The 26,839-nt window shown below is 43.1% G+C and overlaps 1 protein-coding gene and 1 pseudogene across 3 annotated transcripts; one reads left to right on the top strand and one right to left on the bottom strand.

Annotated features, from left to right (window-relative positions):
• Window positions 1–1,581: 1,581 nt before the first annotated feature.
• On the bottom strand, window positions 1,582–16,554 carry LOC146554852 (thioredoxin reductase 1, cytoplasmic-like; annotated as a pseudogene).
• nfyba (nuclear transcription factor Y, beta a) lies at window positions 16,410–24,253 on the top strand. 3 transcript variants are annotated; one of them, XM_085252143.1, is made up of 7 exons: window positions 16,410–16,559; window positions 18,380–18,473; window positions 18,570–18,700; window positions 20,917–21,114; window positions 23,139–23,217; window positions 23,289–23,368; window positions 23,706–24,253. In XM_085252143.1, the coding sequence occupies exons 2-7, from the start codon at window positions 18,380–18,382 to the stop codon at window positions 23,736–23,738; spliced, it is 615 nt and encodes a 204-aa protein (XP_085108269.1). In that variant the 5' UTR covers window positions 16,410–16,559; the 3' UTR covers window positions 23,739–24,253. The 3 variants fall into 3 exon arrangements, with proteins under 3 accessions (XP_085108269.1, XP_085108270.1, XP_085108268.1); XM_085252144.1 differs by lacking the exon at window positions 16,410–16,559 and adding an exon at window positions 16,596–16,852; XM_085252142.1 differs by lacking the exon at window positions 16,410–16,559 and adding an exon at window positions 18,163–18,286.
• Window positions 24,254–26,839: the final 2,586 nt, after the last annotated feature.

Here is a 26,839-nt window from a genome sequence, read left to right as displayed (position 1 = left end):
ATATGAGGACTTGTGCTTCTCATGAAATCAACCAGTACAGCTTTTCAGTTTGTGACTTAAATGCAAGCAGAGCTGCTTCATTCACTTCATTCAGCTACAGTCCCACCTAGTGGAGTAAGAGCATACTGTAAGAAGGTCAGGCAAAACCTTTAAACCAAGTCCAAACCAAGAGGCCGGTGATAAATAGACTCCTACATGGCATCTCCACCTTGCTGTGAGACCTGCACAAAGTCATAGAAGCTGCTTTGCTTTGATCAAATTATGCTCTAATTGCATTTTCAAGCACACGCCAGAAAGAGGCAGTCCTGTGCACTTGTTCTAATGAGGGTATCTATCTTTTGCAGGCAGGTCTGTCACAGAGGCAGTCAGAAGGTGGTCAGGGGGATAGCAATAGAAAATCTGCATCTAATCACTCAGCATCAATGGTAAATGGACTGATTCTTATATAGTGCTTTTCTATTCTCCCGGAGTACTCAAAGCGCTCTATACAACCACTCATACCAGCACGTCTATACACAAGTGCAAACTAACCTGCATTCACATTCATCCACGCTCCGATGAACGCATCAGAGGGCAATTTGGGGTTAGTATCTTACCCAAGGATACTTGATATGCAGACTGGGGAAGCCAAGGACCGAACCACCGACTTTCCGATCAGTAGCTGATTTGCTCTACCACCTGAGCCACAGCCACCCCATCAATGATCATAGAGTGCAACAACATGGAGTGGATGTTTAACCTGTGCACTCGAGACAGGCTGCAACTCACCAAGATAATGAAAATGATGCCCTTGCACGGGACACGTCCATGCTGTGAGCTCACAGAGGTACTTTTTTTTAAAAATGTAATTGAAATGAAGAGTGCAGACCTGAGGTGATGAGGGATGAAAGAACTCTTCAGAGAGATACTTTATGTGCTTCACTCAATGACCTGCACCAAGATTCAGCCGTTGCTTTAAAGCAGATGTTGTGCTCTGTGATGCTGAGTTGGAATATAAGAGTAAAAATAGGGAACTCTAAAGGCTATAGCATTAGCTTCCACCAAGAATACCATTAATTTAGATAATTCCATAATCTTCCGTCTAGTTCATTACATGAAATTAAGTCTGTAAAACCCCCGAGGCTCGTACCAGGCAATAAAAACACAGAGTATAAGCCAGAGCTTTTACTCCATGTAAATGCAGCAAATCCCAGTCTTATCACTATGTTGCAGCCTTTAAAATATTCTACTAAATTTAAGCTTACAGAGGCTTTCAAAGGTAGAACCTTAGGGAGCATCTTATCTTCCCTGAAGCAACGAAGCAAAAAAAAATGCTTCAGTGGGACTTTATATTTTAAAGTTATACTCAAAGCAACCAGTTCATAAAAAAAAGCAAACAAACAGAAAAAAGACGCACAAAAAGAGAGAGTGTGTTAGCAGCAGACTAACAGTCGTCACCCGCCTGTCTGTCAGGGTTCAGGTGAAAACATCACTCGAGGATCATCCAGCCTTTCTGCCACCTCCACTAATCAGCTGGTCACAAACGTGTGCCTGCTGTCCTGTTGCAGTAAGAGACGGTGACGCACAGCAGGGGAGCTAACCTCAGCAGTTTCCTCTCAGCATCAAGGCCTCAGACAGACGTTGTGTCTGGGTCAAAGCGCTGAGCACCACTCCACTGCAAAATCCATAAAAGTGAGAAAATGTTTCACTTTGTCTTTGCAACAACACACTTTTTGCAAAGACCAATGATGTCATCTCATTTAGATGGAATCTAAGCCTACAACATAACCTTCGGCCTGTGTATAAAATAAACTGAGCTGTTTTGGCTCATTTTCAGACAGACAGACGTCTGCGTCGAATCATAATTACTACTGGTTCATCACTGTGACACATTTCACATTACACACAGTCACATTCAGTAATTACAGCAGAGCAATCAATCCGTAGTCCACAAGGTGATATGTAGTTAGCCATCACTCCCCGAACCTCGTCTTAGCTGACACTGGCAGACTCAGTGACCTCTATTTACCACTTCATTGAATGTCTTATTAATTAACTTTTGAAAATGTCAACTATTACGGGCTCATGTACTGTGGGGTCAATCTCTGCTGCCTTGAGCGACAGGTTTTTGTTTTTTAATTAAATATTGTCTATGAATAATTCAGACTGGCTGCATCCAAAGTGGGAGACTCATTTAAATGTGCTGCTGTGGCAATGACCCCAAACAGCAGAGCTTTTCTAGGGCATGAACACTATAATATCTCCAAAGTGAGCTCTCAGCACAGCTCTTCAAAACCAAGTGTAACAGCACATCAAGCAGAAGACAGAGGATTAATAACAAAAATTATTAAGAAAAATTATTAGCAGGTGTCAGAAGCAGCAGTTTGTCATTTGGTGCCTTAATAGCGTCCAGATTAAGTTGTTCTTTCTAAACGGTTTTTAAAATATTGTGGAAAAATACTGACCTGGGCTGATCGGGGTGGCTGCTCACAGCAGTATCTAGTTGTTCTTTGGTGAGACAACATTTCACTGCTGCCACAAAACCCTGGAGGATATCTCCAGCACTGGGGCCCATAATATGGAAACCAATCACATGTTCCTGTTGAAGCACAGCAGTTCGGCATTGGTTGAGCTCTTCTGGATTGATTTTTCCTTCAGTGGAACAACGGAGCTTCAGGAGGTGCAGGGGCGTCAAACGGCTGCTGGCTATGTCCAGATGATGCAGAGAGCATCCCTCATGACTGAGGGCCCTCGTCTGTGTGGTAACCACTGGGTTTTTCAACAGGACAGCGCTACAGTACACAATGCCCGCTGGAACTTGGATTTTTATTGTGTGTGTGTGTGTGTGGGGGGGGGGGGGATCACAGGTTGGGTTTTTTTGGGAGGTGTGGTCCTAAACTTTGGATCAGTTGTAAAACAGCCTGTTTCAGTTTAAGTGTTGTTTTCAATAAACACTCCCATTTCTTCTGGTTGCATGTTGAAAGCTCTACTTGGAACCTTGTTAAGATCCAACCATGAAAAGCTGTGGTACACCTGCAATAAATATGCCTTTTTTAGGTGTGAGTGTTTGCTGTGTGTTGGCTTTTCCAGATGTCATACAGGCTTTCTCCTCAGACAGACCGAAGGCTGCGTACAGTGGAGTGAGAAGAACAGTGGGTACAGTAGCGTAATCACATTGTGACCAAAAGACTGATACCGACTGTTTCTCATGCAACATTTATCTCACTTCTAAAATCAGTTTGATAGACGTGTAGAAATCACACATTTATACAAACTGCATGTTCAGATTTTTTTTAATGTACCAAGACGTTCTCCCCTCCATAAAGTCACATGACCAGCAGCTTCCCACAATGCACAGAAAGGCCTGCAGTGGAGAGGCGTCCATGCTGCACTGATCCAGTGGCATAAATCTAATCCACGCTGGTCTGGTCCCTCTCATTTACCAGCATCCTGCCATTACCACATACACACATTTTACCGACCATCATTGTAACACTGGGCAAAACTAGACCCGTTTTTTGGATCAAAATGAAATGTAATGTAGAATAAATTCATCTGACATGAACTTCCCCAAATAGGAGTTGACAAAAAAATCTAATAATTTGTCCCTGGGAAGTAGCCAGACTTTTTCTTTCCCATACAGGAGGTTTAGTCTCATCCTGAGGAGGAGAAACTACCCTTCTGCCCCCCCAATTGAGATCTGATGTGTTTTCAGAGTGCTCCTTTCGTTCCGCTTTTTTGCCCTGTGTTAAAGTCACTACTAACGTGAAGTTTGCTGAGTGGTTTGAACACTTGTACTACTGATCCATGAAGGAAAACCTTACCCTGACACACCAGCATGTGAACAAACTAATTGCTTTCTTGTTTTATCCTTGTAGCTACTGGTGTCCTTGGCTGCACTGAGGGGAATCTTTGGTACCTTGCACAATGACATAAAGCCAGATACTATCATGTTTTTAATGTGCTGGAGCCCCTTAGAGTCAAACTCCCGAACTCCAGCTTCAGTCAGGCAGATACAGGTTGGTTCATCCCACATGGTACATACCCCACCCCCCCTCCCAGAGGTATATAATTTGCCCAGATACATGGTAACCCGCTTCAGCCTAATGTCTTGAACCAAACACAACCTTTATGCAGAATTTGTGTGCTTGTGTCTGTTGAGGATGCACATAGTGGAGGTTCTGAGAAAATATACCCAGTACTGGTTCTGTGAACTCTCCTAGTATATTGCTCGTGTATATTTTGTTCTTTCAGACACCAGAAGAATACACAACTGCTAACAAATGAAAGCAGAAGAGAGAAGCAGCTTTATTAACGTGCCCAGCTCACAGAATGACCTGGTTCATGTAGATGTCTTCTGCTGCACCGTATAAATAATGACACAGTCAGTAGTAGTTATTGATCCAAGTCTAAGGAGTGAGGAGCTTATTAGCTCACTTGTCTCAGTTTCCAACCCAGATCTATCCAAAGGAAGGGGCTATCACATTCATGGACATTAGTGCGTTTGTGGACATCCTGACTGGGATGCTCCATCTTCACCAGTATCAGATGAATATCTCCACGTGAAGCTTTGCAGTACCCACTTAGCACAATGTCTCACGTGACCGAGATCACTGACAGCAGAGACTGCTGAGCAGTTGACTGGCTTCATGACTGATCCACCAATTTAACATTACACTTTGTTGTTTTGCAGGCCTTCGTTACGGTAGGGGTCAGACTGACAAACATGTGAGCATCTCTGTAGCCTTTAAACCTCATCATAAAATGCATAACTGCTTTATATTGCAGGTTAATGCAAAATTAATGTTAAGTACAATTAATGTGAGTCCACCAAGAACAATGGCCTAAATTATGCTAAAGATAACTGAGCATCATAAACCTGCTTGTTGGTCAACATGAAGAAAGCCTTTGAACAGATAAAGAAGGTGTGTTTAACAAAGCGATCTACAGGAATACATCGAAAACATCATAAAACTTAGCTGAAGGTGTTAAAGTTGCCTGAAAACCACATCTGTGGTCAAACCAATGCAAATGTATTATTTGATGAAAAAAGATCCACTAACATCAGGCAGGTACTGTATATGTCACATGTAGCTGACGTGTGTCCTCTTTCTGATTTCTTTTTTTTTTGCATATTTGTTACACTTGCATGTTTCAGATCATCAAACATTTTTATACAAAATGCAGTATTTAAATGATGATTTCATGACGTAAGGGAAAAACGTTATCCAAACCTACCTGTCCTTATTTCAAAAAGTAATCACCCCTTAAACCTAATAACTGGTTATGCCAACTTTGACAGCAAGAACTGCAGTTATGTGTTTGTGATCGCTGTGGAGGAATCTAGGTCCACTCTTCTCTGCAGGATTAATTCGGCCATAGTGGAGGGTTTTTGAGTGTGACTGGCCTGTTTAAGGTCAGACCAAAATATCTCATTCAGACAATCAGATTTAAGTCTGGACTTGGGCTAAGCCACTCCAAAACCTTCATTTTTCTTTAATTTTCTTCTCTTGTTCTTGAACCATTCAGAGGTGGACTTGCCAGCGTGTTACAGATCGTTGTGCTGATACATAATCCAAGTGTGCCGGAGCTTAAGGGCACGAACTGATGAGCAGATATTTTCTATCAGAATTTTCCAGGAGAGAGCAGATTTCACAGTTTTAACAATTACAGCAAGTCATCGAGGTCCCAAACCCCCCAGACCATCACGCTGTCACATTCTGTTTGACAGCTGCTATAATGCATAAAATGCTGTGTTAGCTGCAAACAAGTGGAATCTTCCACCAAGTTAAACTTTTTGTCATTACTTCACAGGATATTTTCACAAAAGTCTTTTTTTTTTAGCAAATGTGAGACAAGCCTTTGTTTTTGGTCAGCAGATGTTATTTTGTCCCAGTAAATTTCTTATAGTTGAATCATGAACACTGAATAGATGGACATGGGTGGACGGGTGGACGGATGTCCCAGACACTCTCCTTTGTTTGAAGGTAATATCAACAAGGTCTGCGTCAGGTGTTGAGGAACCAGGGCACCCTGACGACAAGTGGGCTACTGGAACAAGAAGGCATCGGTGGGCAAGAGAAGAAAACAGGGCGTTGTTGGAATGCTACTATGCAAGTAACCCTGGCGGAAGGGGTTACATGAATAGGATGAGGGACCTATGGATTCTTCGATACCCAACATCCACAATGACGGCGAAACAACTAGTAGCTCAGTGTTCCAACATTCGAAAGAAGGGACTGCTCTCACAGCTAGAGACTGACGAGGTACAACATAAATGCTACGGCAAGGGGGAGCCAGGACGCCAGGTCAGGGGGGAGATATCATCACCCCCACCCGAGATTAGGTACATAGCCCCAAGTGCGATAGGAGAAGGATCGTTGAGTGCAAGAGGAACTGACCTGAAAAATAGGATCATGGCCAAGCTTGAAACCTGGACCCGGTTACCAAGATTACGTGAAGTACCCTCAGAAGGTCTGCTAGATGATGTTAATGCAGCACTACGGACGATACCTACAACCACGATTACCAACACTAACAAGCTGATCTACAATATGGCAGCAGTGATCAGTGAGATGCTTGGCTACAAGTTGAACAGCCACAAGGGGCAGTACCCTCCATGGAGAAGGAGGCTAGAGGGCAAGATCAAAGTAGCAAGGAGGGAGGTTAGCCAACTAACGGAGTTGCAGAAAGGTGCGGCAAAGAAGGTGCCTAAGAAATACAGCAAGCTGTCCATACCTGAGGCCTTGGAAACTGCCAAGCAAAGACTCACAGCCTTGGCCAGCCGCTTGAGGAGGTACACCAGAGAGATAGAAGGCAGGAGAATAAACCAGCTGTTCTCCACAGAACCAGCAAAGGTGTACTCTCAGTGGCAAGGGAACAATAAGAGAACAACACCACCAAGGCTGGAGACGGAGCAATACTGGAAGAGCATATGGGAGAAGGATGCAACCCATAACGGCGATGCTCAGTGGCTAGAGGATCTGAGGGCAGACCACAGCAACCTCCCTGAACAGGGTCCAGTAACTGTCACAGTGGCAGATATCCAAGAAAGGGTCTCCAGTATGAAGAGTTGGACAGCACCAAATCAAATCAAATCAAATCAAATCACTTTTATTGTCACATCACATGTGCAGGCACACTGGCACAGCACATGCGAGTGAAATTCTTGTGTGCGAGCCCCACAAGCAACAGAGATGTGCAAACACAACAACACAAACGAGCAAAATACAAGAATGGCCAACCTGAAACTAATAAATATATGTACAATATATAATAGTGTATGCATTTCTGGATGTGTATACTAAATATTTTCCTACGTGTGTGTGTGTGTGTGTGTGTGTGTGTGTGTGTGTATACACATTTTTACAAATTAAATAGTAAAAAAAAAAAAAAATAAAATAAAATAATAATAATAATAATAATAATAAAATATATAAAATATACAGAGTGAGACATGTGCAAAACAGTGGCATTACTGTACAGTATGGAGTGCATAATGTTGAAGTTCCAGTAGTGAAGCTGAGGTGTCTATGAAGTGTTCAGCAGTCTGATGGCCTGGTGGAAGAAGCTGTCTCTCAGTCTGCTGGTACGGGACCGGATGCTGCAGAACCTCCTTCCTGATGGAAGCAGTCTGAACAGTTTATGGCTGGGGTGACTGGAGTCCTTGATGATCCTCCCCGCTTTCCTCAGGCACCGCTTCCTGTAGATGTCTTGGAGGGAGGGAAGCTCACCTCCAATTATCCGTTCAGAGCACCGCACTACTCGCTGGAGAGCTTTGCGGTTGTAGGCGGTGCTGTTGCCATACCAGGTGGTGATGCATCCAGTGAGGATGCTCTCAATGGCACATTGATAGAAGGTCCTGAGGATGCGGGGGCTCATGCCGAATCTTTTCAGTCTCCTGAGAAAGAAGAGGCGCTGCTGGGCCTTCTTCACTGTTTTGTTTGTGTGTACTGACCACGTAAGATCCTCAGCCAGATGTACTCCAAGGAACCGGAAGCTGCTCACTCTCTCCACAGCAGCGCCGTTGATGGTGATGGGGGTGTGTACTTCTCTGCACCTCCGGAAGTCCACTATCAACTCCTTTGTCTTTGCGACGTTGAGGGTGAGATGGTTGTCTTGACACCAGTGGGTCAGGGCGCTGACCTCCTCCCTGTAAGCCGTCTCATCACCGTTGGTGATAAGACCCACCACTGTAGTGTCGTCCGCAAACTTCACAATGATGTTGGAGCTGTTAGTGGCTGTGCAGTCGTAGGTGTAGAGTGAGTACAGGGAAGGGCTCAGTACACACCCCTGTGGAGCACCAGTGTTCAGTGTGATGGGGGATGAGGTGATGCTGCCCAGTCTGACCACCTGGCGTCTGTCAGACAGGAAGCTAAGGATCCAGCTGCAGAGGGAGCTGCTCAGTCCTAGATCCTGCAGTTTCCTGTCCAGCTTCGAGGGAACGATGGTATTGAATGCTGAGCTGTAATCTACAAACAGCATCCTCACATACGTGTCTCTCTTCTCCAGGTGTGACAGGGCAGTGTGTAGTGTCAGGGCTATGGCATCATCAGTGGACCTGTTGTGGCGGTATGCGAACTGTAGAGGGTCCAGTGAGTCGGGTAGTGCAGAGCAGATGAAGTCCCTGACCAGCTTCTCGAAGCATTTGCTTACGATGGGGGTCAGGGCTACAGGTCGCCAGTCGTTCAATGAGGAGATGGTGGAGGATTTGGGTACAGGGACGATGGTGGCCATTTTGAAGCAGGCTGGGACTACAGACAGAGAGAGGGAACCAGGCCCCGACATGGTTCACGCCTACTGGCTAAAGAAGCTGACTGCACTCCACGAGCGTCTGGCAGCATAAATGAACCAGCTGCTAGTTAACGAGAGACACCCGGAATGGCTAACCGAAGGTCGGACAGTCCTGATCCTCAAGGACCCCAAGAAGGGACCGGTCCCATCCAACTACCGACCAATAACCTGCCTCAGCACCAAATGGAAGCTCCTGTCAGGCATCATATCGGCTAAGATGAACAGGCACATGGGTCAATACATGAGCGGGACACAGAAAGGGATGGGCAAGAATACCAGAGACGCAAAACACCAGCTACTGGTAGACAGAACAGTCAGCCGAGACTGCAAGACCAGACTGACCAACCTGTGCACTGCCTGGATTGATTACAAGAAGGCCTATGACTCAATGCCCCACAGCTGGATCCTGGAATGCCTAGAATTGTACAAGATCAACAGGACCCTAAGAGCCTTCATCAGGAACTCAATGGGGATGTGGCGGACAACACAGAGGCCAACCTCAAGCCCATAGCACAAGTCACCATCAAGTGCGGGATCTACCAAGGAGATGCTCTGTCCCCACTGCTGTTCTGCATAGGCCTGAACCCCCTCAGTGAGATCATTAACAAGACTGGCTACGGATACCGACTACGGAACGGAGCAGTTGTCAGCCACCTCCTGTACATGGATGACATCAAGCTGTATGCCAAGAGTGAACTGGGTACTGGATTAGGACTGAGAAGCTCATTTTTAGGGTTTGGTGTCAAACCAGTGACCTAAAGAATTATTTAAAGACGTTTTTAATCTATGAATCTTAAAATATTGTGCATGGGTGTGTATTACAAATATGTAAGCACATTTTAACAAATATCATCAAACTGAGTAACTGAGTCTGTATAGAAATAGCCTCTGTGACTAATATATTACTTTTATGTACATTTTATTATTCAAGTGTTGTTGTTTCCAGCCTTGTGGTGACAAAGGGGCAGAAGATAAATCTCAGAGATCTCGAGGTGATTAATGGGTGAGAACATTAAGTTTGGGGACCTTATCTAATCCTTGCTCTTTGCTTTAGTGGACATTTTTGTTTTTGGGGACTTTTAAAAGGTTATTTGATGAAAAGTTTCTCAAAAGTTCTGATAAAATGCTAACAATTTTATGTCTGTCTTTTTGTACGGGATCAAACCCAAACCAGTCGATAATAATGCTGAATCTGAACAGCAGCCATTAACAAAAAAGGATCCATTCATCCATTTAACCACCGATTGCCTGAGACACAGCGGTGGTGGAAATACCCAGGTTTCCCCCGGGTATTCCCACCACCTCGCAGTCCAGAGACACCTGTTAGGTTACCTGATGATTCTAAGCTGGCCGTGGATGTTAAAAAGATAAAGTTCTTCAAGTATGCACAGCATTGTATGGGGGTTTGTGGTCCAAAGTGCTCTGAGTGGTCAGCAACAAGAGAACAACACTATATAAATCCAAGCCAGTATCTGAAATCCACTGTACACTGACCAAATAGCCTGAAATAGCAGACGCCGTACTTTTTACTACCAAGTTTCTATCATCAGAGGAAAGCGTCACACCCCTTCTTAATGTCTTTAAAGCAAGAAAGTGTAAAAATTGGTGATTGGGCAAACTCAGTGTTTCTAACAGTAAAATCACATGTCCCTCTTCACTCTGAGGCTAAATACATTTATTAGATTTTACAGTAGTTTTCTGATTTGACAGTATCGCAGTATGTCCTTCTGACCCAATATAAATCACCTTAATGTGACTGCTGATTTTATTTTAGGTTATATGAAGAAAACTGGATTGAATTGATTCTGGCTCGGGACCAGCACTCGCAGCGCACAAGCTTCTGACGCTCTAAGGCTGGATTGTGTCTCCTCCAGTTTTGAACAAGGGACTTTTTCACATACAAAGAAAATGTGCTAATCACTACACCATGCAGTCACTGTTGTAGTGCAGTACAGTACTCGAGTACTTGATTGCTCAGTTACTTTCCACCATTATTTGTTCTTTGCAGATATTAAACCTTGGATGTATTTAGGCCATAATTTGGGTTGATTACATGTCTGCTGTGTAAAATTCTCTAAAAAAACAGATAAACATCCCTCAAACTGTTAGAAGGACTATTTTTAGGATCTTAAGCAATTTTATTATAATATAACCTATAATTGATATTCTGTTTCTCTGTATTGTTGTAGGGTCTTTACCTTAAAATATAAAGTGCCTTGATGTGACTGTTGTGATTTGCTGCTATTAATAAAACTGAACTCTAATAAGTTAAAAAGAAATTACCATACCCTAAAAGACATCCAAAGTCTGCTCTACCTAAGAGACAAGGAGAGGCGTTGAAAGTTTTGATGATGTGTTGTTATACAGAAAATTATCATATTGTTATCGTCATATACCTCAGTGAGAGAACAGTGATAAAGGAAGTCCACTCCTCCACCAGTCGGATAGTTCAGATCTTATTCAGCCATTCAGCCTGGGAGGAGGCCAGGCTGCAGCAGGACGGTGACCGCCAGTCTGAGACCCGACAGGAAGCCAGCACGCTCCAATCCCTCAACAGACCCGCCCACCACCAGGGTTCGACCCGGGGAGTGAGGCTGGACTGGCGACAGAAGGAAAGGTATTTTAAGGTGATGGTCAATAGATTTTAGATGTTTTTTTCTGTAGAGATGTTAGTTGACCTCTCTGTCTCTGTATGCCAAGATACTGAGGTCTGCTGTCAGGTGGCTTTTTCTCACATCCATATCTGCACCTTAAACTATTGGGAATTGGAAATTGTGAAAGCAGCTTAGATTATAACAGAAGTTTTATATTTTAATAGAAATGACTAATATTGACAACCAGTGAGGTAATTGGCTTCCCAGCAATAAATAGTCAGCACATTAATGCTACAATCTTTCTGTGCTGCAGTTCATCTAGTGGCCACTGGAGGGTGCTCCAAACATATTACCAGTGCATGGATGTAAATGCAAAAATCTCTCAAAACTCACTTTTCAAATATAGATATTTTTCAACTTCACACACAATTCAATTCATTACTGTCAACAGATATTTGAAAGTATGAGAAATCTTATTAGGCACTGAGCATGTAATAATAACATTGTGACAAATGTCAGAAACCATCCCGGGTTTTGTCTGCTTGTTTGTTTTGTTGTTGTTGTTAAACAGCACATCATTTGTATTTACTGATGATTTCTCTGCAGTGATTCTATCAAAGATCGAATGTATTTTAACAGATACCGTGACAGTATGAGGTGCTGCAATCTCTCCATGAGCACTGAGGACAGTGACTCCACAGCTCTGCAGCGCCCTCTTCAGCTCTAAACTGCACCCAGGTGTGTCCCACTGAAATGAATCAAGAGTTGGATATTTGCATTTGGATTTACACATAGTTATACAAGAACTCAAGTGCTTGTATTTCATGTGAAGTTGGAATGTTTGCACGATTAACAAATCTAGTGCTTATCTATAATTGAATGACAAATGGGGTCAAATAATTCATTTTACCATTTAAAACCAAAACATATTCTGTTTCACAAACATTCCCTCTTGGTTAAACATCCAACCATATTTTGTAGAGTCTTGGCCTCTCCCAGCAGTGATGCCGCTTGTTCAAATTTCCTGATGCTGTCAATCCTGAAAAACAAAGCTCCCAATTTTAAAGGAAAGCCAAGGCAAGGAAAGGACAGGACTTAATATTTATCACCATAGCTCTGGTTCAAAAAACTGAACACTCGCCCCTGGTGCCTCTTGGAGTGGTGGCCATGAGGTCAAAGACAAGCACCTTTTTCCCCAACGCTGCAGCTTCCTGAATGATTAAGAGGAGAGGAAAACAGTCAGAGAGCAACTTGAAGGAGAGAAATTAAATATTTAAACGGCCTAAGCATTTGTCCTTCTCAACAGTCCCAGCTCTTGTCCCTTCATCTCATTTCCACTCGTGTCGAGAGCTGCTCACACATCATCCCATTACCATGAAGCCCATTAATATGATAATTATCTGAGCTGGGCTGTGGCAAAGAGTGCATTCATTGACCAGATTAGCAGTAATTATGAGGTGCAGTTGGTGAAGTGTCCTCTAACTACTGGGAGCGCAGCAGGAGTTAATGCTGGATGCATACAAAGGAACGTGGGGATGCACAAATATGAATAAAAGGAGAGCAATCTATGCCTTATAGTAGTCATATAATGACTGATATTTGGGAATAGTAATTATAGAAGGTACTGTGTGGTTGCTAGGGTAGACTGTGAGATAGAGCCTGTTGCTTTAAGGCCCCTGTTCTGTGAAACCAGCTTAGATTCGGGAGATTAGATTTAAGATTAGGCTTCAAACTTTCCTATTTGATCAAGTTTACAGTAGTTAGGGCTGGATCCGGTCACAATACACCCTCCCTTAGGCTACATCCACACTCGTTTCCTCTCCTTTTTGGCCTCCCATCCACACTGAGACGCCGTTTTTCTCGAAGAAAAACGCAGCGTTTTCAAAACGCTCTCGAAAACTCTCGAAAAAATGCAGACTTTCGAAAACAATGACACATTTTAGTCATGTGATGCAGTCATGTGACCAATTAAACTAAAATAGCGGAGGGCATCATACAGCAGTTGTTTTGTTTGCTCTCAATTTTGACAGCCCTATTAAAGATTAACATCAGTTTGTACATGCTACAAATTCTTTAATTCTCACTCGCTTTTGCAACGTTGTACTTTTGTGTTACTCGCAGCAACAACTCCACCTCATTGTGAGTCCATTTAAAGAACTCGCTGCTTTTCCTCAACATTCTGCCGCCACGTTTCAAAGAGCCGGAGAGTAAATAAACGGCAGACAGAAATGAGGCAGGTCGAATCTTCTTGTGTCGAATCTTCTTCTTCATGCGCAGGACTAGAATGTAAGTGTTTACGGCCGTTTCAAAGTGGACGCACAACTCTGTGAAGACGACTGAAAACGCTGGTGTGGACGCGGAGCGTTTTCAGACGTAAACGACGTTTTCAAATTTATCCAGGCTAGTGTGGATGTAGCCCAAGTTACACCACTAGGCCTAGACTGTGCTGTACTAGGCTTCCCATAATGCACTTCTTGTTCGCTCACCTTTTTTCTCTCACTATGTGTTTACACACCTCTCTGCATTTAATCATTAGTTTTTATTATTGTTATTCATCTCCAGCTCTCTTCCACAGCGCGTCTTTTATCCTGTCTTCCTCCCCCTCACCTCCGACTGGCTGCAGGCGGATGGCCCCGCCCCTCCCTGAGCCTGGTTGTGCCGGATGTTTCTTCCTGTTAAAATGGAGTTTTTCCTTCCCACTTTTGCCAATTGCTTGGTTGTTGTTTGATTGTTGGGGTTTTCTCTGTATTATTGTAGGGTAGCACCTTGAGTTGACTGTTGTTATGATTTGGCTCATTTGATTGAGGTGAGTTGAACCCTTGGATCTGATAACACTCTTGTGACTAACCTTTTTTAAATGCAGTATATGTACGTAGGTTGTATAAAGTGCCTGCAAACCTGTTAAACAAATGTGTAAAAATACTTTTTCTGAGCGTGCTCACAGAGTACTTAGCTAGTGCAGTATTATTTTAAATTAAGTTTAGTAATCAAAGTTAAAAAGAGGTGTTCAAAAGAGAAGGAGAGAACAGAATGCTTATTGAGGAATGAGGAGTTTTAGAAATAAGCATTTGTTATACAGGGTGGGCCATTTATATGGATACACCGTGATAACATGGGGATGGTTGGTGATATTAAAGTCCTGTTTGTGGCACACTGAAAGAATAAAGTTACGTTGAAACCGAGCACACCATTGTTTTTCTTGTGACATTACCAATAAGTCTGATGTGTCACATGGCCCTCTTCCTATTGAAAAAACAAAAGTTGTATCCAAGATGGCCGACTTCTAAATGGCCACCATGGTCACCGCCCATCTTGAGGAGTTTGCCCCCTCACATATACTAATGTGCCACAAACAGGACTTTAATATCACGGTGCATCCATATAAATGGCCCACCCTGTATAGTGACTCATTAAGTCAGTCTTTGAAGACCTGTGACTTCTCATTTGTTTCATGTTTACAGACATTACAGATATTTTATCTGTGCTAAAAGTCATTTGGGCTTGTCGCCTCATTGAAGTGTGTGAGTTTATAGCATAAGCTTAGATGAAAGTTTCCTTTTCCCAGACATGTGACTCTAGTTTTTGTCTATAATGCTGATCTTGTGTGTGTGTGTGTGTGTGTGTGTGTGTGTGTGTGTGTGTGTGTGTGTGTGTGTGTGTGTGTGTGTGTGTGTGTGTGTGTGTGTGTGTGAGAGACAGAGGGAGAGAGAGACTTTGAGATGCTGTGTTTTCTCTGGTACAGCACGATGTTGCAAATATTCTAGAGGAAAATCTTTGAGTTCTTGACTAAATATCATCTTCCTAACACCTTTGACCTCATGCAACTGCTTACATCAGACTCTTTGGGATTGGAAATACACAGTCACAGTGGTAGTTAGGCCAGGTCACAACAATCATGCTGAACAACATCTAATCCAAATGAGAAGTTTTAAACTTTAAATTTGCAGAACCAAGATTTTCCACATTATCTGTGAGCAATGCCACAAATCCTAATAATGTGTCTGTCATTGCAAAGGTTCCTAATAGTGGTATGTTGTAAGTAATAAATTTGTTCTCCTACCTTCTCCAGTTTTTATGAAGTCTCCTTCATTTGAAGCTATACATAGCTAGGATAACAACATCAAATATCTTACAATTCAACTTTTCAATAAAAAATTTGTATAAAGAGTATAAATATCTATGAGTATATGCATTTCCGCCTTCTTTCTCGTCTAGTTTATCTGAAAGCAGAAAGCAAGACATATCTCATTAATGAAAAACCAAAAACATGTGCCCTAGGTACTATTTTTCTATTAAATGAAAATCAATCAGAATTGATCACAACTAATTAGTGTCATAGCTCTACCTGGGGTTTTTTAATGGACTGTTTAACTGTCGCGCCATCTTGTGGTGAAAATTGTGAATAACATTTTCAACTCAGCAGCAGCCACTAAGCAGTAAAACAAGGTTTGGGGATTCTGAGCAAGTGCACACGAAATGACCCAGACATACGAAAGCCCCAGACACAAAACAAACAACCATAAAGTGTAACACAAGGCAACCATATAGTGACTTGTTGTCGCACTTGGTTGAAAAATGCTCCCCGAGATGAAAAAGCCTATCTCAGTCAGAAATGTCTGGAACTATCAGAATCAGAATCAGAATACTTTATTGATCCCTGGGGGAAATTATTTAATTACTGTTGCTGCGCCTTTCAACCGCTTTAAAACAAAATTTGAGTGGCTGTTTTTTTCGGGTTTGTGTGTGTGTGTTTGTTCGTTTTTTACTTGTTTTTTTATTATTAATTTATTATACCATATGCCAGCGGCGGTAGGCAGACCACGTAGACGTTTTCTGGAAATCCACGCGCTACAAGATGCGTTCATTTGCTGCCGTAGATGTAGGAACTACACTTTCTGTGAGATTACATTATATTACATTATAACCAATGTGTACTTTATCTAAGGATGTAAGGGTTTTCTACTTCGTTTATGTTACTTCTTGGACATATAGTTTCGATAACAGTACCAACTACCATTCCTATGTAGATGTGGGCTTGTGCGGTACTGAAGGTCATGAACGCAGCACGGGCCTCTACTGTTGAGATGGGGTACTGCAGCCGCGGCTCCGCGCTGGGACTGGTCCTTTTGCAGCCATTTTCTGTCCAACCAAACAGCCGTCTCAGGAAGGTAACCAACCAGGGCTTCATTGCAGGTTTGTTCCTGGCTCCGGCCAATGATTGCTAACCGATTTCTCGTTAGCTCGAATGGAAATGTCCGTCTCTGTCTGATTTTTTTATTTGTTGTCTGGGTGAATGAGGGCTGCTCATCAGGAAGTATCCAGCGGGTGAAAGTTTAAAAATGACTACTAAACATTTCGGCCCTGGTCACGTCTTGCTATGCTGTGCACCACAAAGAACAGGCCAAGGCGGACGCGAATCGCGTTGGATCTGCAGTGAGAATGTATTTAAGGGACACTCAGTGCCTGAATAGGGTTAACTACTCAAGGTAACAGTCCACTGGAAAGCTTCTCTTCATTACGTTAAAAGCGCTGGTTTCCCCAATATTGGCGAGGCCACGGGCTAACCCCATCCCCGGGTTAACATTAGCTAACATTAGCTAAAAATGTCACAAATGATAACCGCTACTTACCACACGGTAGCCAAACACATGCCAGTGTATTTAGCATGTGGCTAACGTAAGCTGGCCTCACCGTTGGCTTACAGCTGTTTTACGTTTTCCCTTTCAGATAAATGCTAACAGTTCCAGTGGGTAGCTAGCTGTGTCATGCCAAGTTAAACATTTCTCAGTGCAAACACACAGGCCGATATAAAAGTGCGCACAGTATGAGGGAGCGCTGTTATTGTGGCATTCCTCCTTATACACGTCTGAGTACCGAAATACGCTACTTAACCAAGCTAGTCGTTAGTAGAAACTCAGGATGCAGATAAACCCTCTAAAACAAGCACCAAGACGCAATAGCAACAAACCCGCCAAGTCAGTCTGCTGGAAAACAAAAACACACGCATGTATCAGGATTGGGTGACAACACAAAACACGTTTGGCGCACTATTAACGGCCAGGTTACCTCCACCGAATAAGACCTACTGATATTTAGTGTACATTGAAATGTTGAATGACTTAGTATTACGCTATAAAAACATTGCGATGGCCTTCTCTCCCTGATAGATGCGATGTTATAATAAAGTAGCCTTTGCCTTTAGCTTACCAGTTGATTGAACAGCTGAATGACCTCGTTAATTAATACATAATAAAAGAAAAAAATAATTAAAGTGTCCTAACCTGCAACAATTAAAGCTAGCTGCCCCCTTATTTACAAAGAGTTGCTACAGTAACAGCTTCTTTTAGTTGGTATTATTTTTAATGCCCTTCCTGACACAAGCCCAAAGGGATTTGTGTCTCCTCCCGGGATCGAACCAGCGATCTTTCACTTGTTAGGTCAACCCTTGATGTGTGTTTCGCTGTTGATTGCAGGGTTTGACATATGGCCTAAAACATTATGATAAAAATGCTCAAATCAGTCAGCATTGATCATTATCATGATCCATTTAAAAATACTATTACTTTAAACTTTAAAGCTTCTGTGTTCATTTAAACAACACCTTACCCTACTCAATACAACAGTAGGTCTGCTACTGTCAAGCAAAAGATCAATAAATAAAATGGATAAATGGTTTGTTTAACAGGTCATAGCTGCACTTTCTTTTGTGCTCACCCATGTCAGACATATCTAGGTCAGTCTGAGTGTTGGAGTCACAGTGTAGCTACGGAGAAAAACAGCAAGCAGGCATTATTTATTCTGTTTCATAGCTCAGAGCATAGTAAAACAGCATGTGGCTGAATCCCAAAGGAAAACATCTTCTCCTTCCTAGAGGAGCATGCATGCTGGGACCCTTCTAAATAACTCAGATCATGCCTAAGGTGTGGCTCTAAGAAGCTGGCTACATTCAGGCTTCATAGGTTTACTGTAGTGCTACAGCTCCAAATAACTAAGCCAGCTGTGTGGTATTGCAGATGGACGGAGACAGCTCGACCACCGACGCCTCCCAGCTGGGCATCACTGGAGAGTACATGGCTTCCAGTCACTATGTTCTCCAGCCTCAGGAAGGTAAGGAAAAACAAAGTGTCAGTATAAAATCATCATCTTCATCGAAGTGCATTTTGGCTTTGTTCTTATAGCGCTGACTCTCTGTGTGTTTCATAGATGATGGAGATGAGAATCTGAATGACCATGAAGACGGCAGCAGTAAGGAGAACTACAGGGAACAGGACATATATCTTCCCATTGCTAATGTGGCTCGCATCATGAAGAATGCTGTTCCTCAGACTGGAAAGGTTTGTGAGGGATGAAAGGGAAGAGAAAGAAAACAGAAATAATAACGCCTTCACACAGTATGTTATTGAGCTCACAAAGAGATTCTTAACCTCCTCAGTTTCACTTTCATCCTGGCCACCTTTAAATAGCTTTCACTGTTACGATAAGCACCTCTTCTAGCTTTGCCTCAGCAAGAAGGGCCGTCTGGTGAGATGTCTCACTCATGCTACTTTGACAGCCATCGTTAGAGATGGGAGATCACTCTTTAATGTCATTGCACAGTCATACCTAGTACACTAGTGCTGTACAAGTCCTTCAGGGTGTGTGTGAATGTGTGTGTGAATGGGTGGATGACTGAAAGTAGTGTAAAGCGCTTTGGGGCCCATAGGGACTGAGTAAAGCACTATACACATACAGGCCATTTACCATTCAGGGAGGGAGGAGGATGTCCAGTGATTTTTGGGCCATATTAATGACCCTCTGAAGTGCTTCTTTGTGTGCCATGGTGCAGCTGGAGAACCACACACAGATGCAGGATGTCAGCACACTTTCAATGGTAGAAGACGACCAGCAGCTCCTTCAGGCCCATTTTTCTGAGGATTCTCAGAAAATGGAGATGCTGTTTTGCCTTCTTTACAACCACTGAGGTGTTTGAGCTCCACTGGAGGTCTGAGTCTATGTGCACACCCAGGAACTTGAAACTGGAGACCCTTTCCACACACTAACCATTCATGCTGATGCAGCTCAGACTTCCTCCTTCTAAAGTCGACTCTCAGCTCTTTTGTCTCGGTGGTATTGAGGTCCAGATTGTTGTCTACACACCAATCTGACAGCCTCTGAACCTCAGCTCTGTACGCCATCTCGTCGCCCCCAGAGAAGAGCCCCACTAAGATGGTATCATCTGGGTGGGTACTGACGCAGTCATGTGTGTACAGAGTGTACAGTGGGGGACTCGGTACACAGAGTTGTGGAGAGCCGGTGTTAAGGCTGAGGGCCCACTCTAACTCGCTGTACTCGGTCTGACAGGAAGTCTCCGATCCAGCAGCAGGTGGTCGGAGGAAGTTCGATATCCAGCAGTTTAACTATTAGTCTGTCGGGGAGTATCGTATTAGAAGCAGAGCCAAAGTCAACAAAGAGCAGCCTGGCGTAACGGCCCTGTTGTTCCAGGTGGGAGATGGTGGTGTGTTGGTTGTAGCAATGGCATCTTCAGTTGATCTGTTAGCTCTGTATGTGGCAGGACATGATGTGATGTTGGACCAGTTTCTCGAAGCACTTCATTATAACAGGTGTTAGAGCAGCTGGGCGGCAGTCGTCGAGGCTGCTGAGGTTGGTACACTTTGGCAGTGAGACGATTGTGGCCGACTTTAGGCACGGCAGGATGCAGGACTGGGGCAGTGAAGCGTGAAGATCTTAGTGAAGACCCCCCGGCCTCTCTGATGCCTCTTTTCAGCTCAGATCTGGCTGCACTGTACTGCTTGCTGTCACCAGACCTGAAGGCAGAGTCACGTTGCTTTAGCAGGACCTGGACCTCATTAGTCATCCAGGGTTTCTGGTTGGAATACACCCGGAGACGTTTGTCCACAGTGACGCTGTTGACAGAAGTTGATGTACGAGAGCACTGATGTGGGCTCTCGAGGTCCAGGTGTTCAAACACAGTCCAGTCTGTGTTTTCAAAGCAGTCTTGCAGCTGATGTGATGCATCTTCTGGACAGGTTTTCACAGTCTTTGTGGGGGGGGTCAGTGTATGCAGGGATCAGCAGCATGGACATGTGGTCTATGTTGGGATTTGTCACTGTATAAATAAAATTGAATGGAGCTGAATAGCGTTCGTTTGGATGTCTCACTATGGGAAATGGAGACTCCATTAATGCCAGACAAGCTTATCTCAAGCAATCACTGCAATAGCCAGCAGCTCACCTATCCACGCGAGGACCCAGTGCCAGCACTGCTTGAGCTACACCTGAAGTGGAGACGTCCAGCCTGTAAAACCAGACGAAGGTGAGAGGTGAAGACCAGCTCGCTGCTGCACAGATGTCCTGGATTGACACCCTTCTGAAAAGGGCTCAGGACACTGTCATATAGCAAGTTAAGCTATGCTTCAAAGTATATGAGGAGTACGCAGGGAGACACATCACATAGTGAGACGTGGAAACGAATGCTAAGAACTTTGGCCTGATGCAGTTTCCAAAGGCCAGCTTTGAATCGTCTGTAATGTCTGCGTCTCTTTTTTGCACAGATTGCAAAAGATGCCAAAGAGTGTGTGCAGGAGTGCGTGAGCGAGTTTATCAGCTTTATCACATCTGAGGCGAGTGAGCGTTGTCACCAGGAAAAGAGGAAGACCATCAATGGGGAGGACATCCTGTTTGCCATGTCCACGCTGGGCTTTGACATGTATGTGGATCCACTGAAGCTCTACCTGCAGAAGTTCAGAGAGGTGAGGCGCAGCTTCCCATTTATTTGGATATTTAAGTTGAGATTCTGAATATTGTCATGTTTCTGTGATTGCTCACTGCTCAAGTTTTGTGTTTCATTGTTAATACTGCTGTTTGATGGATCCAAACTCCTCAAATAACTCGAGAGCTATGAATGCAAGTAGCTTTGATGATCACATAGAGTTTTAGAACATGATACTGTTCTTATGCCCTTTTTATCTACCTGTGTGATTCACAACAGTCCAATTTATCAGGACCATAAGGCAGCTGTGTTCACAGGTGTCACCAGTACAGTCAGATTTTTATTTGCAGTCTAATTTGATTACTCAAAATCTGATTAATTAGCTTGAAAAATGTAAGTTTGCACAGCTACTTGGATTCCTCTGACCAGTACTGAAGTGGTGCAAGTGGAGGGATTGGGATAGATGCTGTTAAGCAATGAAAAATTGTAGAATGGAATTCTCAGTCGAATCAGGGAATCCATAAACTCCAACAAACCTTTTTTTTTCCAGAAAGCAACATAGTGCTAGTACCAGTAATGTTTGTGAATGAAGCCGTGGTCATTTCTGGAATGTGTGTGCTGATTAAAGCGTTTTCTCATGTAAGCTTATAGATGAGATATTATTTAGAAATTGGTAATTAAATCATGTTGTAGTTTCTTCTGGGTTCAATTCAATTGTATTTATATAGCGCCAAATCACAACAAAAGTCGCCTCAAGGCGCTTCATAGATTCAGAGAAAAACCCAACAATCATATGACCCCTATGAGCAAGCACTTTGGCGACAGTGGGAAGGAAAAACTCCCTTCTTGCCATGTTAATTAGTTGATGTCGTTACTTGTAATTAGGGCTGCCACGATTTGTCGACTAGTCACGATTACGTCGACTATCAAAATCGTCGACGACTGATTTAATAGTCGACGCGTCGTTTGAAGCTTTGTAAGATCACAAAAGACGCAGGAGTAAGTGGCAGGATTTAAGAGTGTAATAACGGACTGAAACAGAAGATGGCAGCACTGCATGTACAACGATGCCAGCTACCGTTAAACCCCGAAGAAGAAGAAGCTGTGTCCCAGAATTCATAGCGCGGCCCAGCTCAGTTTCCAACAATGGCAGCAGCTAGCTAGTTTTAATATTACTCTTATTATTCTTTCTGGGTCACAAAATAAACGTTTAACATATTTTCAGGGAGAATGTAGCTGTGTAAACCTCAAATATCTGCTCAGTTTATCAGGACACCACATATTTTCAAAAGCGCTCCGACGTTTTCGGAGACGTCTGTTACCCACTAGCTCGTTAGCTAGCCGGGGGCTAGGCTCACTAGTGCGGTGAGAACACCGGACTCCCCGCAAATCGTTTTCAAACCCACCGCCGTCTTTCGCTACTCAGGTTAAACATGATATATGAGTCACTTAGATAACTTAAAATGTTATTGTTTGGCTTTTTTTTTAGTATTTTATTTGTTCCTGAGTAAATCAGTTTGGCTGAGATTAAAGTTATAGTTTTTACACAGCTGAATAAACGTCAAGCAGACAGCTGATTATCAGAAGTGTGAGATGCTCCAGAATATACTCCAGTGTCCCGTTATATTTTAGATAGCAAGGAGTTTATTAAACTTCACCGAAACAATCTGCAAATTTCATTAAAATGTAATAAACTATCATCTTGTCTTTATTTTTAGTTAGCACAGACCTTAAACACTTAAAGCTGTAAGCTAATGATAGTTATATAAGAGCAGATGCTGCTGGTGCAATAAGCTGTAGTTTTACGTCCAATGGATGATGATCTGATTAGTCGACTAATCGCAAAAATAATCGGTGACTAGTCGACTATCAAAATAATCGTTTGTGGCAGCCCTACTTGTAATGACTGTTAAATACAGCGGTCCTGCTCGCTGATGATCAGATAATCAAACACACGAGTTTGGCAGCACCTGGCTGCTTCTACTCTTGTAAATGCTGCACGTGTAATTGGTGTTTCGTAGCACTGCACAGAATAACGTGAAAATGTTTTCTGCTGTCTTCCAGGCAATGAAGGGGGAGAAAGGAATGGCAGGTGTGACTGTGGGAGAAGGCCTTAGTGAGGACCTCTCAGAGGACAGCTTCAGTAAGTGAAACACAAGCAGCGTCCCCTCGTTAATGAACAGTCCTAATCAATTCCACTTCTTTTCTCATCAGCAAATCCACTGCCAGCTGGGATTATCACAGCAGATGGTCAGCAGCAGAACGTTATGGTGTACACCACATCATATCAACAGGTAAAAGAACATAAGTGCTGTGCTGTGCCTTTATCTTGCTACTAAGAGGAAACACATCAGTCATGTAGTTGGATTGTTTTATCCTAAGTTTGGAAAACTCTTTGCAGTCAGCTCGACAGAAAATTGTGTAATAAAAGCAGAAGCTAAACCTGATGACAGGTTTCTTTGGCTAACTCTGCACAGATGTGCCTGAATACATTTTACTGTGTGGACACAGCCGAGTACTCGTTATAGTTTGTATATTGACTCATGGTCTGTAATTCGTATTCTTCATCTTGTGATTGTTTTTCGTGAAAAGTGGAATTTTGTTGGTGATGCTCGCTTCTCTTTGTTCCAGATTCCCACTGTACAGCAGATCCAGTTTTCATGACGAGGCTCCATCACTCCCAGCCTGAACGCCGCGGCTCCGTGCACACTCTCCGATCACCGATGACATCTGGCCCGGCCGACGGGTGAAGGTTATCAGAGAGAGAGCAGGGGGTGTTGCAGAATCCCTCATGTACAGAGAAGCCACTGCCTGTTTAGTAGAAAGTGTAGTTTCTAGTTGCAGTGTTCCAGATGTTTTGGAGCTTCCAGAGCAGCTGGGAAATTCAAGGCTTTATTTTAAAGGCTAGTCTTCGTACATGATTTAGTGATGAATTCCTGTTTGTGCTTTCGTGTTAATGTGTTTGCTTTTATGCCTTTTTTTCCTTCCTCTTCTCTGGGGTAGGGCTGGGTTGGACGGGGTTATAAAGGGAAATGTTGCATTGGATGCTTTTTTTTTCATGTCTTCTCTGTTTGAATCAAGAGGAGCCGTCTCACTAGATTATGCAGCTCTTTTGTAAGTTGACAGTTTACCATGTGCTTTAATGTCCTAAAAATCCTTTGAATAAAATTTGAAAAGTCTCCTCTCTGTGTTTCCCCCGGTCCCAGTGCCAAACCCACACGTCTTAGTCTGAGTCTCAGTGTGTGTTACTTCCTGCTTTATTTTGATAGTCTCCTGTCATGTATGTTATGTTCAGTTTTGTGTGTGTCCTCATCTCCTGCTGTGTATACATTGTCTGCGCCTCTCTCTGCTCTGGGTTACGTCCCCTCTAGCTGTGTGTTCTCCATAGTTCCTAGTTTGAATATATAAACATAATGATGTATCAATCGCAGAATACCCATATGAGGTCCTGTATGATATACATGCACACACCTCTAACTAACCAGCCTCTCTGAGGCTGATTTAAGGCTCATGTTATTATTGGGCGATAACATGTCAAAATGCTCCCTGACAGCTGATATTTTTTGGGGGTGGCTTCCTAATGTGCTCGTGGTGATCCTCAGAACCTCAGATCCAGTTCAAAATTTGAATTCCCGCGTTTTTTTAACAGCTTGAGTAACATAACAAGGCAAAGCTTCTTAAATAGCAAGACCCCAGTAGATAATGTTTTGAAAATATGTCTGTTAAAAAGTGAAACTGTGGCATATAAAATAAGTACTGATGCTCTATATTACAGTTTTTCTCAGTCGCTTTGGTGCGTTTCTCAGAACACCATTAACATTTGCACAGCAGTTAGTGCATTTCCCAAAACAATTAGTGCAAACTGCAAAACCTAGTGGATAGCCTGCAAAAGCACGTCACATGCACAGAATTGATTATCCATACCTCAAAAGCAAGTATCCATGTCAATGAAACTGTCAGTGCCATCAAAATGAAAAGTCTTGACACCATCTTTATGAACAAGATAGTCAAATGGCATTGTCATGTTTCCACTATGACAGTTTATAATTTCAGTGTTTCCCATTGCAAAAACAATTGGTGACACCTGAAAATGCTGACGACAGCACTATGGCCTACCTGTACAGCCATCTGAAATGTGCAGTAAAGTCACTGTAGATGTTATGGGAGTCTTGGGAGTAACTGAGACACTGAATACGTACGTTTCACATTTCCATTGTGTAGAAATGTTTGTAATCCTACAGAATTGTGCAAAAGAAAAATATGCTACAGTCACTTGTTCACTGTAGAATACATGTAAACATAAAATCACCCATTTGGTAGAGCTGTGCACTAATGTGAACAATAAACAGCACATGTAACAGTACAGTAAATCATTCTGGCACATCCAGACGTTCCTGTCTGTCTGGCCACATATTTTCATCTACATCACAACAGATGTTATCCCTCGCAATGCAGCGAGGAAAGTATCTCCTGGAGTGGCGAATCCATCCTCTGCAGGACCCTGCTGTGATGTTGTCACATGCTGCATCCATGGCTGCTAGCAGGGCCATTTGCTCATGTGGATTTCATTTTTCTTGAGTACTCTGTCAATTGTTGAAATTGGAACAGATTCAATATTGCCAAATACTGTGTAATTCTCTATGACAGCGCTTTGTATGTCTCTCAGCTTTATTGCATTGTTTGCAATGACCAGTGCACAAATGGCTTCTTCTTGCTGTGGGGTAAGAAGGGGCCCTCTTCCGCCTCCGCGAGGTTGTCTTACAATCCTGTGTGGTGCAGAGTGAACTTTTTGTGAAATTGCAAATACAGTACAGTAACATGTGATGTGTCTGAGATGGCACAGTACAGTACAGTGTATTACTGTTTGCATACTTGTTTTCCCTACGGAATGTTTGAATGATTGAACTGACAGTAGTTCTTCCAATATTGGGTTGCACCCTTCGACCAGCCTCCTCCATGGTGAGGCCGTGATTGACAACATGGTCCACAATTGTAGCCCTTATTTCATTAGGAATCCGCCTATATCTGCCTCTTCTCCCTCTTCCCCTTCCCCTTCCTCCCCGCATCCTCACCCCTCTTCCACGGTGCTGATCTTCCATTTTGTGTAACAGAAGTGTAGAAATGGTACACACTAGCCCCTGCGCAGTTTATATATGCTTGCCAATTGGGGATTCACAGGATTCATCCATAATTGACAGTGAACAAGTTGTTTGTCATTGGTTACAACTAAACTTTCACACGCCTCCTCATGAGTGACAGCTGTAATTCACCCGAGATCAATTGTTCAATTTCGGAGACATTTCCAGGAACAATGATACAGGAAGGTATAGGATTTGCTTGACAGATGGCCAATATTTGGCATGTGATAACTAGTTCAACAATTTTGTGTGTGATGACTCAAGCAATGGATGTATGACTATTAGTTTTATTAGGAACGACTATTCAGCATCCATAGGTATGATTACTTTTGACTGACATGACATAAGCAAATGGAAATGTCAGAAAGCAGCAGGGAAATGTATGGAAGCAACTGATTCATGTCCAAAATCATTTGCAGTTTGTTCAGAGAGAGGAGAAATTGCTACTATGATGTGCACAAATGACTGAGTGTTGTGGAGGTTGAACTAATAGTTATGAGAATTTCAATTCTGATCTGAGAAACGCACCAAAGCGACTGAGAAAAACTGTAATGCTCATAACATACTCTGTCACTAAATCATCCAGATCTTTGTTGAGATAAACGCAGAGCTCCCTGATTACACATC

The sequence above is a fragment of the Mchenga conophoros genome, linkage group LG17 (assembly GCF_057382185.1).
Source record: "Mchenga conophoros isolate Kocher_MC1m ecotype Shallow Benthic linkage group LG17, M_conophoros_male_GT1.1, whole genome shotgun sequence".
NCBI classification, from domain to species: domain Eukaryota; kingdom Metazoa; phylum Chordata; class Actinopteri; order Cichliformes; family Cichlidae; genus Mchenga; species Mchenga conophoros.
The sequence above is the reverse complement of the archived record's forward strand: the minus strand, read 5'-3'. Positions and strand labels throughout refer to the sequence as shown.